Source organism: Seriola aureovittata, chromosome 3 (assembly GCF_021018895.1).
Source record: "Seriola aureovittata isolate HTS-2021-v1 ecotype China chromosome 3, ASM2101889v1, whole genome shotgun sequence".
Taxonomy (NCBI): Eukaryota; Metazoa; Chordata; class Actinopteri; order Carangiformes; family Carangidae; genus Seriola; species Seriola aureovittata.
The window spans coordinates 13,644,840-13,658,317 of record NC_079366.1 but is presented as its reverse complement, the minus strand read 5'-3'; the positions used below and the strand labels follow the sequence as shown (position 1 = coordinate 13,658,317).

The following is a 13,478-nucleotide window of genomic DNA, read 5'->3' as shown; positions in this document are numbered from 1 at the left end:
CAACACGGACTTTGTATTTTATATGATACCATTTGTGTCATTTTATCTTTAATGTAACATCTAACATACATGTGCAAAATTAAATCCAACATCATCCAATGTGGTATAAAAAGTTTATTTCTTTAACCAAAACAATATTTATTTTAGGTTTTAACAAGAAAAACATTAAAACAAGCAGCAAGGATGTGATAAAATAAAAAGAAATGTTTTATCAATATGAACTTGCCAACAAATATGGTGGGAGGGGGACTTTAAAATAAAATGTTGAGCTTTTTTGTGTTTTTTTACCTCCACCAAAATACAGCAATAACAAAGGGTCACACAAAATCTTCACTGGAAAGACACTTCAGACTCATCTGGACTGTTCAACTGCAAAGAGAAAAAGCAAAGGTTTTAAGATGTGGGAGAAAACATAGGCTATGTACAGTCATACGTATCCTATCAAATGGGGTGTAGCAGTTTTGTAGCAGTTGTATTTATGTACAGTAATGTGCTGCCTTTGTGTCAGCACGTTTTTGTTTTTTTAAACCAGATTAAGCTGAATTTTACAGCCAAATTGAGTGACTAGTATGAGATGACATGCACACTAGTATCCTGTGATAATGTAAACCAGGTACAGACATGTCTTCAATTTCTGGAATCCCTGTCTTTTTCTACCCACGATTGGCTTTGTGTGGCCACTGCTTCATTTCTCTTGAGTGTCTTCTCCCCCAGTGACAAGAGCAAAAAGCCTTAATGCATCCACCATGTTTACAGCGAGGAGATGACATACGCATGTACACACATACATGGGTTACTCAAAAAACCTGTTATTTACCAGGATACTCTACAACACCACACAATCAACAATTTTCTGCACCAAATTTAACAAATGAACAGTGTCTTGTGCCTCGTTGAACCTGTTCTCCTGGACTGCAGCAGAGTCAGGAGGAGTGACTGTCCTGACCAAGCTAAAACCGCCGAGGAGGATCACTTTCCCCCTCTGATATGGCCACTTATGACACTGACAGCCACAAGTGGGCAAAGCTACGAGGGGTTTCACTACAAGCACCGAACTACCTTAACTATCTCATTTGTTGATTACACACAAGAATACATGAGAGGACCTTAACAATGCTAATAATGGGACATTCATAAAATAATAGATATAATGTTTTTATTGATTAGAAGATAATCAGCATACATATCAACAAATATGGTCACTAAAAAGTGGGTATCTTCAGGCCAAGTGTAAAACAGCTGTAAGTGACAAGAGAACTTACTGTAGGAGGAAATATCAATTTCCTCTGGTAGCTCTGCTACGTTGACCTCAAAGCGATCTTGGACCTCATTGAGGGTCTTGGCATCTGTCTCATCTGACACAAAGGTGACGGCCAGACCTTTGGTTCCAAACCTGCCGGCACGGGCCACCTGAGATACAGAGAAAAAAAGATGGAGCTCAAAACAAGTCTCGAGCTCAAAACAAGGCTCTTTTAGTAAACTAAACAATCGCTGGACTGACTCTGTGAAGGTAAGTGTCAGAATCCTCTGGCATGTCGTAGTTGAAGACGATGTTGACTCGCTCAATGTCCATGCCTCGGCCAAACAGGTTGGTTGCAACCAAGATCCGCCGCTGGAAATCTTTAAACTGCTGATACCGGGATAACCTGCGGGGAGGAATGAGCAACAACAGGAGAAGAAATAAGATAATATTCCAAGGTGAAGGAGACTAAGCACATAAACTGCCAACCTCTAATACAATCTCATTTTCCACACAAAACTGGTTTTAAACCCTCACTAGCTAATTCACTTTCATATTTCAGCTTGAGGACAATGCTGATGTTGTCCAACACACTTTTCATGTTAAGATTTTAAGCAGGGGCTCTAGCCTAAATACAATTTACAGTGCAATGATGTGCTGTTTTCTACATTTTGTCATGCTGTAGATACTGAAACTACCAAAGCTACTGTCAAATTCAAAGCCTGAAAAAAAGACTAGAATCACAGAGAAATAATCTACCTCTCCTCCTGTGCCATGCCCCTGTGGATTGCAATAGCAGGGAAGTTCTGCTCCACCAGCAGCTGAGACAGAGCCACACAGCGATGCACCGACTTCACAAAGATCACCACCTAGGAACCAAAAGAAGAAGCTTGCATATTTTTACTGAGAATGACCAGAATTAACATAACTATCTCCCCCTAGAGGACAAGGGACAAAACTTTAAAATTATTGGTGAAAGACCAGGGCTGCAAATGTACATTCACAAGGAACCAAAAATACTTAATATGTATACTTATGTGAACATAACTGATCCTAACTCATCATCTGTAACGATTGTACACTGTACCTGGTTGAACTCAAGCACATCAAGCAGGTCGAACAGCTTTCGGTTCTTCTCACTGTCCTTCAACTTGCAATAATACTGCTGTAAGCCGTGGAGCGTCAGCTTGGTCTCGTCATCCACAAACACTTCCATCGGCTGCAGAGCAAGTTAGAGAAGTCAAACACACACACAAGAAGAAATCTTGTAGCATACACATGAAAGAAGTGGTAAGGACCATAAAGTGAGGGGAAAATTTGATCAGAGAAGTCAGAAAACTTCTACCTGAAATTCCCCATGATTCATGTTTTCCTGAGATCTACATATGAGAACTCAATACAATTTTCTGAACTTGAACCAAATGAACGGTGTCTGGTGGCTCATTGAACCTGTTCTCCTGGACTGCAGCAGAGTCAGGAGGAGTGACTGTCCTGACCAAGCTAAATCTGCCAAGGAGGATCACTTTCCCCCTCTGATATGGCCACTTATGACACTGACAGCCACAAGTGGGCAAAGCTACGAGGGGTTTCACTATCAACACTGAACTACCTAAACTATCTAATTTGTTGATTACACACAAGAATACATGAGAGGATCTTCATAATGGTAATAGAAGGACATAGATGAAACAATAAATATAATGTATTTATCAATTAAAAGATATTCAGCTTTGCTATGTGCTAAAACAGCCATAACCCCAGTGAATACATTTCTAGACCCAGGGAGATGTGGCAGAGAGCCGTGCTCTCTTTTTCAGGGAGGCCATCAGCAACTCCCCTGGAGGTAAAGGCCTTGTTCAAAGGCGCCTCATAGGTGGTAATGAATTGCTCTTTCACTTTCCAGGAATCAAATGGGCAACCTTTCAGTCACAAGGTCACTTCTCTAACTTTTATGCCGCCACTGACTATAATTAATGTTTGTAGTGACATGCATAAAAAGGAGGAACTATTTACAGCCACCTCACTGGTCCCAGCAAAACACTGAATTGTCAACTTATGCAACACAGCAAGAATGAAGTTTCAGGATAGCTTACTTACTTGGGAATTATCAGCATTTGTTGAATTTTTGTCTGCCGTTTAAACATGTCTGATCAATCGGATGATTGAATCAATATTCCTGTTGTAGAAACACTACCAATGCCAGCGACTATTTCTTCTATTTGGCTATATCAAAGTGATGTATCAATTTTCATCAACAAAAAAATTGGTCTTATTTAAGATATTTATATTTTCTCATACATTACATATAGCTGAATCGAGTACCGTGGGTTCAATATGAAACATTACTGAATCTCAATGATAACTCACATCCTGCATGAACTTGCGGCAAACAGGGCGAATCTCCTTGCTTAGCGTTGCACTGAACATCATAACTTGCTTCTCATGGGGTGTCAGCCTGAAGATTTCCTGGACATCACACCTCATGTCTGTGGTAAAAAAACAAAAAAATTCCAAATTTGCATCTTCATTCTTCTTTGTATGGAGGAAAAAGAAAATTACTTTACTCAAATTTTTTTAAGCTAATGTTTAAATTTTAAAAATGCATATTAGTTACATTTACTATTAGATGACAGTGAGACAACCAATTTTCAGATTAAATGCTCATGACAGCTCTATAACTTGGTTTCCTATTTCAGCTAACAGATGAGCAGATGAGATACAACCACAAGGCGGATATGAAATTACAGAACATCTGATTCTACTGGATGCCCCCACCACCACCACCACTCCCCTTCCTTCTGTTGCTCTCACTCACCCAGCTGCTCCAGCATCTTATCACACTCGTCCAGCACAAAATGTTTTATGTTCTTCACACTGAGGGTCTTGTTGCGGATGAGGGCCAGTGTACGTCCTGGAGTTCCCACGACGATGTGAGGGCAGTTCTTCTTCAGGACTTCCTCATCCTTCTTGATGGCTAGGCCACCAAAGAACACTGACACCTTGACACTGGGCATGTACTTGGAAAAGCGCTCGTACTCTTTGCTTATCTGGAAGGCCAATTCTCGTGTGTGGCACATCACAAGGACAGACACCTGGCATACAGGGAATGAGGACATTAGTTTTATTAACTGTTTAGGCTTTATGTAGTGTGTCTGCTTTTGGAACGCCATTAAATGTTTTACTGATCCAGGATTTCACTGATTTTCTAAAAGACTTTATGGACTTTTTACCAATACTTCAGGAGTATTTCAGTAATGTTTGAAAGTGTTAATGTTTTGGCAATCATCATAATATTGTAGTTTCTTCATAAAACCTAATTATAATGAAAGATTTCAAACAGCAAAATTAAACAACACGCTGTTGTTGTGCTTAACATACCAAAAAATAATTAGAAGAATAAAAGAGTGGTATTACTCTGAAAATCATAGTAAATAGTCATAGTCAATAGTCACTAAATTCCACACCAACATGCCCATTTATATTTTGGTTCCAATTATTGTGGGCAAGCCTGTCAGAAGTGCCTTTCCAACAAATGGCGCAGACAGAGAACTTGGCAATCAATTAATCTGATGCTGAATAAGATAAACCAAGCATTCCTGTCGTTCTCACAAAGAGCAAACAGGGTCTACCTTTATAGGTGACATGTCTTCTTAACAAACTCATCAAAAAGCTCTGATATGATAAAATACGGAATCAACTGTGTGAGAAGTTTTGTTGTTCGTGTCACCAAATTTCACTCTCTCCGAAAGCTCTTCACACATGGATCCATTTTGTTTTCCCAAACACTAAAGTTTCCATAGAGTTTCTTTAATGAAAAAGGTCTCAGGTCCGAGTACTAGACTCAAGGTATTTTGAACTATTAACTATTTTGAATTTATCTGACAGCTACAAAAAAATTCTCCAATTTTACAAAACAGAATCATGCCCTTGCAAACATCACCTTCCTAGACAGTATATGGTCATAAAGAGGAGGTATAATGACTCATGAAGACTCAGTTTGAAAGATAAGCTTGTAAAAAGCTCAACAACCAACTCACCTGACCATCAACAGGTTCTATCTGCTGTAAGGTGGCCAGTACAAATACTGCTGTCTTTCCCATACCAGACTTGGCCTGACACAGAATGTCCATGCCCAGGATAGCTTGAGGAATACATTCATGTTGAACTGTAAATAAAACAAATAGCAACTGAACTGTTAGTGAGCGAAAATTTCAAAAACACTGATTATTTTATAACCACATCAACCACATTGTGATAAAAATTAAGGGAAAAATTTAGGGTTTCTATCAAGGTAAAGGTCCCAATTTAATGTGTCTAGCTGTAATTTTTAAGTGGGTATTATGTGCAATTTATTTTGACCTTTAAACAACCCAAAACTGCCAGTCACCTTCTGAGGGATGCTCAAAACCACAGTCGACAATGGCACGGAGCAGCTCTGGTTTGAGGAGAAAGTCTCTGAAGCCCGAGCTGTGGATAGATACATAGGATCCCTTGACCTCCTTTTTGTTTGCTGGGGTCCCACTCTCAGGGGCTCCTTGGGGTTCCTCATCCTCTTCATAGTCCAGAAGTTCATTATCAACGTCGTTTTCAGCCATCTGTATGGACAGCATGTAATTAAAGTGGTCTCACAACTTTTATTAAGCAACAGACTGTGTTAAAGACCCCTTTATTGGGAAAGCATGTTTTGAATGAAGGCAAGACGGTCTTACAATTAGATAAATGAATATAAGCAGGTTCCTGTGATTATAATATCTGTTAATGCTGTTATGGTTCATACTCATTTTCATTATTGTGTAGCACTTTAAATAAGTTAATCCAGGAGCTAACACTGATGTTTTATGAACTCACTGCAGAATAAAGTGTAGATACTAACTCGATGCTGCAATGACCAGAAACCTAATCAGCTGTCTCAAAAGTCATCTAAGTTAGCAGCAAGGTCCAAGCATTACTCGGCTAATATCTGCAGGCCGCAGCCGCGGTTCACATCAGAATGAATGAGTTCTTCTGACATTAACCACGGCGAGTCCAGTTTTTAATAAAGACCGTTTGTAATTACGGGGAGCATTTTTTGGCATTAAAGTTGCGCTGATTCAAAACTATAGTCGACCAGTGTGTGACCAGGTAAAGACAGTGCACTCATCAACAGTGGACCCTCTTCCCTCTTGTTCATTCAAACCGGCTAGTTAGCAAGCTAGTTGCTAGCAATTGAATGGGACGCACGAATTACTTTTAACTAACTTATCTAACGTAGTACCGCTACGTATGTGGTATTTTAAGTGTATTGTAGTCAGACAAGAAACAATAGTTATGCACCACTCCTAAATAACTAAAGCTAATTGGATAACTGAATAAAAAAATGGCAATCAAAATCAAGCTAATGTTATTGCGTCTCTTACGTGTTAGCTACAGAAGCCAATATCAAAACCACAACTTTAGCTTCTACGACGAAATATTTTTAAATTAATAAACAACCCAAATTTTGACATGGTGGCGGGGGCATGAAAAATACAAAGGCACTGCAATATTACCTTGCTCTTATATTTTATGTCTTGCCGACGTCTATGTGCGTGATACAGGCTAGCTAGCAAGTATTCATAGCACAGTGAGCACACATGTATGGTGTGTTCAGGAACACCTCGAAAAACCTCTAGTTATTGTATCGTTGTGAACCAACAGTTGTAAAGGCAACATGTTAGTATGCTTTTGCGCAACAAAACAACAACAAACAACAAAATAAAGCCCGCAAAAAAATAAACCGTTTTCGTTTTATTTAATGAACCATATCATGAAAGTACAGAACTCTGAGCTGTATTGTAGATAGCCTATCAAATAAAAGTCACAAATGTTATTAACAGGGCTTTCAGGTTTTTCGCCACGTAAATTGACTTATGGGCAATACTAGCCAAATCTCCAATCTCCATAGCCCTATATTTAGTAATCCTATAATTTGTACGCATGTCTGTGTAAAATAATGCAGTCCACATTCTACAGGTCATAATTACGGTATTTGAAACAACACCTTAAGGCATCAGTCGCAGGACAGCACCGCCTACAGAAACAACCGTCGAGTTTTCTATAGCTGTGATTGGACAGCGCCATAGAGGTCGGGAGAAAGGGTCAGAGCTATGATATTTGATATTACATTAAATATTATTGTGCCATACTATTTCTGTAAAAAGAATAATGTTGCAACACGTTTACAGTGATAGTTTTGTTGGTACAGACAATATGATGATCTTATCCATATGTAATCTTATCATAGGAGGAAAAGATATTAAAGACATTAAATTGTCAGCCTATCTTTTAATTAAAGGATTCTTCTTTGTAGTTTTACAAAAACTGTACAAAATGAAGTTTTCGATTGTCTATTGTAAAATACATATAACTTTATTATTGAATATATTTTGTTAATATCATATGTGTACATTTGCTTTAGTGATGAAATCTCTCTCTATTAATCATTTTTTTCCCAGTCCTGATATGCTCTGTGGCCATGTTCCCCATTTTTCCAGCCCTACTGTTGATGGATCACAGCATGTGAACAGATCTGGCTTTTCCACAGCATAGGCAGAATCTGCTGCTCATCTCCTGCAGTTAAATCATGCTGCACCTCATACACCACTGCAATGGAACTGGATGTGTTCTAGTATTGGCAGCCCTGGTATTGAAGTTGGACAGGTAGGCCTTTCTATGCCTGTTTTATTTAGGAACTGGTCCATCTTGGACCAAGATTAAGGACCTATAATATAACTCATCTTGAAAATGATCACAGTGCACAGTGCATTGATTGCCTATTTCTTTACATCGTTTAATTGATCTCACCAAAGATAAGCAATGCTATTTACATGTTACATTGCAGAGTTGAAGAATGTGGCAGATAAGTTGGCAGATATTAAGGTAGGTAGGTAAGGAGCAGTGTTTATGTGATTTTTATGAGCTCGGTGTCGTTAAGAATGAATTTCATTTTTTGTTCCATTGTCCCATGTGCAGTGTTTGAAATCATATGTTTCAAATAATTAAGCTGAAGAACCCTGTTTCGGGCACAGGGCCAAAGAACAACTTTTGGCCCTGGGCCCTCTGGATGGTTAATCCAGCCATGCCAATAGTCTATTTTACTGCTAATCTCAGGACAATCTTTTGTCAGTTTACACAGAACAGCTACGCCTACTTCAAATTTTTTTGTGTGCAAAATCCATGGCTATAAAAAAAATGTAAATGACGTGAAAATTGGGCATTCATATATTTTTTTAAAGCTAAAATAGCTATAAAGAATGCAGGCGATTGTAGCTTGTCATGAGACTACAGTTGGTTGCTCGGGTTGATTACTCACAAGACCAACGATTGTCCGAAAATATTACATGTAACATTTTTGTCACATAGTTAATAATTCAGTTGTTATATACACAGCAAAATCCGTTAAAGCTGACACCGCTGTATGACACCTGCGTGTTCCGCCTTCTCGCAGAATAAAAAACTAGGATGATTGGCTCTCTTTGTTGTCCTTCGAAAGGGATCCCGCGATCCGGACAGGCCATTGGTCTGCGACATGCCACTCACACGTCATTCTACACCGTGATTGGATCGCCCCACCTCGTGCTCAACAGAAGGCACAGAACGCCAGCCATTCTGTGTGATTTAGTCGCTATGATTGATGCTGCCGTTTATAGCCTACCACATCCCTGTTGAACCGCAGGCTACATCGCACGGCTGTCATGGTTATTTAAGCGGATATCTCCAGAAAGATTTCCCTCCTCTAATTCAGTTCACACACACACACACGAGCCTCCAGCGCACAGGGGCTCGCGAGCAGCTGTGAGACGCTGCCTCCCGGTCGTACGGCGGCAGGGGGATGGCACTGCGTTGGACGGTCTCTCTGTATTTGTCCTCAGCGGTCTATTAAGCTTTTAATTAGCTGATAACATACGGTTGACATTTACGACGGACTGGTGTGGGGGCGACGACAAACGCACCGCTCCGATTATGGAAAAGGAGTTCAGGTAAGCATGTATGGTTTATTTGTTTATTTTAGGTGTTTATTTTTAAATGTAATATCAATGTTGCCGCGTGGAGTCTATTGACGGGCCCACGAGCTTATTAGTTTCTATAAATTCATCTTTAAAAACAGGCCCCATATATAGCAAAACACTACTGGTCGTTGGTCGTTGAAACCCCATCAACACCCGCTTCATCCGTCTGCTCCATTTATCCCGGTGTAAAATTCCACTGTACAGCATGCCAACGGAGACACGGCCCATTCATTAGCCGATAAACCGTATTTATTGTTAAGGCATGGCGTGTTGCTGCGTGCCATGTCCATGTTGTGTTTCCTCAGCGTCCCGTTCTCATTTTTAATGTCGTTACACAATCGTGTTGTTGTCGGAAGCCGGGACATTTGGTGCCGCAAAGAGGGGATGATGTGTCATTTTGGCCACAGATGTTGATCCAGCCGAGCCATGAGTCGACTGCAGAGCATGTAGGCCTGTTGTTCAGGCATCCTCAAGCAGCAGCAGGAGGCCAGGTCTGAACGGGATAATGAGCCGATCTTGTCCAAACAACTCAGTCAATAGGATTACAGGCTCTTCAAGTATGAAAGTGGAGGACAAAGGATTACAGGAGTCACTTTCATCTTTCGTACATAGCTGGTTTCATCTGGAACAACAGTGGATGGATGGCGGAGTGGCTGCTATGTTTTTTTTTTGTGTGTGTGTATGTATGTGTGTGTGTGTGTGTGTGTGTGTGTGGTGTGTGTGTGTGTGTGTGTGTGTGTGTGTGTGTGTGTGTGTGTGTGTGTCCATATGTCTGTTGAGCTGGCACTGAGCCCCTACCTGCCCATTCATTAGTCACCTTGGATAGGATTGTCATCTAAATCAATGGCTTTCAGTGGTGTATTGACCCTAAATCCAACTGTTTTTGCTGTATTCATCTAATGAGAGAGTGAAATCCTTTTAAACATGCTTGGCTAGCTTGTATGACAGAATACCAGGAGCTTACTACTCTAAACCCTGAGCACCACTGAGTTAAATGACTCTGTACTTTAAATCTAGGCCCAAGCACGCATCATTTTACCTCCCAAGTGGGATAAAAAGTAGGGAACTGATATAGTTTTTGGGGTATAATGTGGATGAGGATACTGCTGACTAGTCACTAAATAAAAAAGTTTCCTCAGGCACTTATCTCTCTTTTTTTTTTAGTGAGTTAAGAGGTTATTCAAGGTTTTCTTTATCTTACTCTGTTGATTATGATTATGGTTTAAATACCCCATGACTAAGGACACGTACCACTGAGTAATTGGTTCATCAAATCTTCGTATGTGATACAGTGACAATGCCTTTAGGCTTATCTCTGAAAACCACTCACCATGCAAAAGACATCTCACTAATTTCACCGTCAAGGAAACAGGTATCTGATTCTCACATCCTGGTGACCTTGTTTTTGAGCGCCTCAGCCTCGAAGCTTCTTCTTCTTTATCTGATCCCATATGCTAAAGACTGCACATGAGAAAACCCCTGCTCATTCCAGCTAACCTTTTTTTTCTGTGCTCTTTTTCTCTACTGCTGCTGCTGCCATATTATTCATCTGTGTGAGAGAGTGGTAAGCTAATAGGCTCTGGAAGTGTTGTCAGGATAAACAGCCTCTGAGTTGTGTGTGTGTGTGTGTGTGTGTGTGTGTGTGTGTGTGTGTGTGTGTGTGTCTGTGATTGTGTGCGTGCATGCATATGAATGTGTGCGTGCATGTGTGTGTAGCCTCCAGCAAGAACAGGAGGAGGGATATCATCTCGCAGCTTTCTCCCTGTACTGTACAGTTGTCTCCCTGCTGCTGTCCAGGTTTATTATAGTCTGCCACTGTGTTTGGTGACAAACAGGAGCCACATGCCCAGGTCATACCAAGCATGTTCTGATTTATTTCCCTCACACCTAAATCAAGATTTATGTTTGATAAATTGTGTGAATGAGATCTAACATCTACTCCACTAGTGACTTAATCTAACAAGAAAACCTGAGATGAATAATCAAAGAGGAGCATTATGACTTTTTAATAAACTGCAGTTGTAACTGCAGTTGTGTGGCCAATCATTATCGCATATGTTCAGCGTCTGTATGTAATTCTATTTTCCTGTAGGACTGCAACTAAGGATTATTTTCAGTCGATTTAATCCATCAAATTTTTCCTCAATTATATTACACATAAACTCCAGGTGACATCTTAAAATGTCTTGTTTTGTCCAACTAATGGTCCAAAACCCAACATTCAGTTTACTTTCATAGAAGATCAAGAAAACCAGCAGATATACACATTTAAGGAGCTAGAACCAGAGATTTTTATTTTTATTTGCTTTTTTCATAAAAACATAACTCAAAATGATTTTCCAATTTCTTTCTAAATAGCTGCCAATTAATTTCAACTACAACTATTCCTCATAGTATAGCTCTAAGCCTTATTAAGTGTTGAGGTTAATGTAGATGTTTTCCCTCGGGGTGGCTAACTGTTTGATTCAGTCCTGTAGCTGAAGTACAAAAATTATGAAAATAATTTAAGGCTAAAACTGCCAAAAATATAATTATTTTCAGTGATTGATCTACATATTATTTTATTGATAAATCTATAAATTGTTTAGTCCACAAAATGAATTGCAGATTCATTTTCTGTTGATCGATTAATCACTTAATTGGCTCATAGCTTCAGCTCTAAGCAAGTACAGATCTGAGTTGGAAGATCATGCCATTTTTTTCCTATTTGCAATTTCTGGGTTGTTTCATTGTTTGCTAAATAGCAACATCAACCACACAAAAGGTGGTCAAGAGAAAGATTTTTCTGTTTAATGGGGTTGATTTTTTCTATTCAAACATAATATTGTCCCTCATCTGCCCTGGCCCCTGCACGTCTCCCCGGCTGGCTTGCTGGTCGACTGTTTTGGTGTTTGGACTGTGCACGGCACTGCACTTCATCTTCTTTGCTGACACATGGAAACAGGGAGCAGCTTGATGACCTGTCTGCCACGGTTCAAGCTCTCTACGACTGCAGCAACTCTCCTCTCTCTCGCCAGTTGTTCCTGTAGTTGATCTCGCTGCAGATTTGTAACTGGATCTGTGTAACCCTGCAGATTTTACACTGACTGAATCGTAATCTCATTTACAGACTGCTGCATGTTGGATTTATACCAACTTGCAAATTATATTCAAATAATGAGGCCGAAACTACTACTTCCTGACTATTAATTCACCTGTTTCAGTCGTAATTTGAACTGTCTCCAACAATGTCCAACGTTATTTCCTTGGACAAACTGATAGTTACCTGAAATTCTCTGATTTCTATAACATGCTGCTTTTCTGAACAAAAGGTCAGAGCATTTCATCAGCTAAGTCAAGTTATTGTTTAGAATGAACATGGGAGGGTGAATCTGTGGTATGATTAACAACGCAGATGTGTTACTGAGTGAGAGACTGTGTCGTCACACCGGGCTGTTGATGATGATGATTCCTTTGCACAGTGAACCTATAACACGATGTATCCTGTGAGCTAATGGACCATCTGTGTCCCCTGTGCTTTGGGGGGAACAATGTGGAAGTTACAAGGTTTTTGCAGCTCAAATAAGGTAGAACTGAAATGTGCTCAGATTGGTTTATTTACAGAGGAGGCTTTCTTCTCTATAGATGCCAGAATAGATGAGGGCCGTAAATCATATTTCATATCTTTTTGATTTTTCTGCTTTCAAATTGAAACTGATGTAAGCGCCTACAGTGTAGTCGCTGTGAACACCTGCTCAGATCATTTTACTGACAGGACTGTTTGTTTAGTTTCCTCATTTTCCCACGAGGCCTGAGGTAGTTATGAAACACAAGAAACCAAGCTTTGAATTTCATTTTTTTCATTTTTAAGATGATGTTTGTGGATTTCACTGTTTTTTCTCGCAGTAATTTCTAAGGCAAACAACAAGTTTATAATCAGAACAGATGAATAAACAGCAGCACGGCTACTGATCAGTGTTTGTGACGACACTGCTGGGAAAGTATGAACTGGAAAACTAATGTTAGTCAATGCTTTAGCATCACATTAAGCAATGCAAAGCATCCACTTTGTACCATGATAATCCAGTTTCGAGTCTAGCATGTGATCAGTGGATGTTGCAGTTTGTCTTATCATGATTTTTTTTGTTGTTGTAAGACGTTAATTAATCTGTAGTAGTACCAATGCACTGAGTATTTCATGGTAGAAAAAGCAAAACAGTTGCCTGCAGTCG

At 39.7% G+C, this 13,478-nt stretch overlaps 2 protein-coding genes across 3 annotated transcripts in view; one reads left to right on the top strand and one right to left on the bottom strand.

Annotated features, from left to right (window-relative positions):
- Positions 1-99: 99 nt before the first annotated feature.
- LOC130166670 (ATP-dependent RNA helicase DDX39A-like) lies at positions 100-6,869 on the bottom strand. Its single transcript, XM_056372375.1, has 10 exons — positions 6,769-6,869; positions 5,628-5,835; positions 5,278-5,405; positions 4,056-4,332; positions 3,608-3,726; positions 2,328-2,459; positions 2,000-2,109; positions 1,502-1,646; positions 1,263-1,410; positions 100-369 (listed from the first exon to the last, which is right to left on the bottom strand). The coding sequence occupies exons 2-10, from the start codon at positions 5,833-5,835 to the stop codon at positions 353-355; spliced, it is 1,284 nt and encodes a 427-aa protein (XP_056228350.1). The 5' UTR covers positions 6,769-6,869; the 3' UTR covers positions 100-352.
- A 1,996-nt stretch (positions 6,870-8,865) lies between these two features.
- The window catches only part of evi5l (ecotropic viral integration site 5 like), a 37,832-nt gene continuing 33,219 nt past the window's right edge, over positions 8,866-13,478 (top strand). For both annotated transcript variants that reach the window (XM_056372009.1, XM_056372008.1), the window contains exon 1: positions 8,866-9,237. The gene's annotated coding sequence lies outside the window, so the exon portion shown is untranslated. The remainder of the gene's footprint in view (positions 9,238-13,478) is intronic.

What these genes read in the sequence shown, in the direction of transcription:
- LOC130166670 (XM_056372375.1), bottom strand. Translation starts at nt 5,835, where the DNA reads ATGGCTGAAAACGACGTTGATAATGAACTTCTGGACTATGAAGAGGAT. An exon ending in TTTTGAGCATCCCTCAGAAG is followed by an intron (nt 5,406 to 5,627) that starts GTGACTGGCAGT and finishes TTTTATTTACAG; the next exon opens with TTCAACATGAATGTATTCCT. An exon ending in GGCATGGCACAGGAGGAGAG is followed by an intron (nt 1,647 to 1,999) that starts GTAGATTATTTC and finishes TCCTCCCCGCAG; the next exon opens with GTTATCCCGGTATCAGCAGT.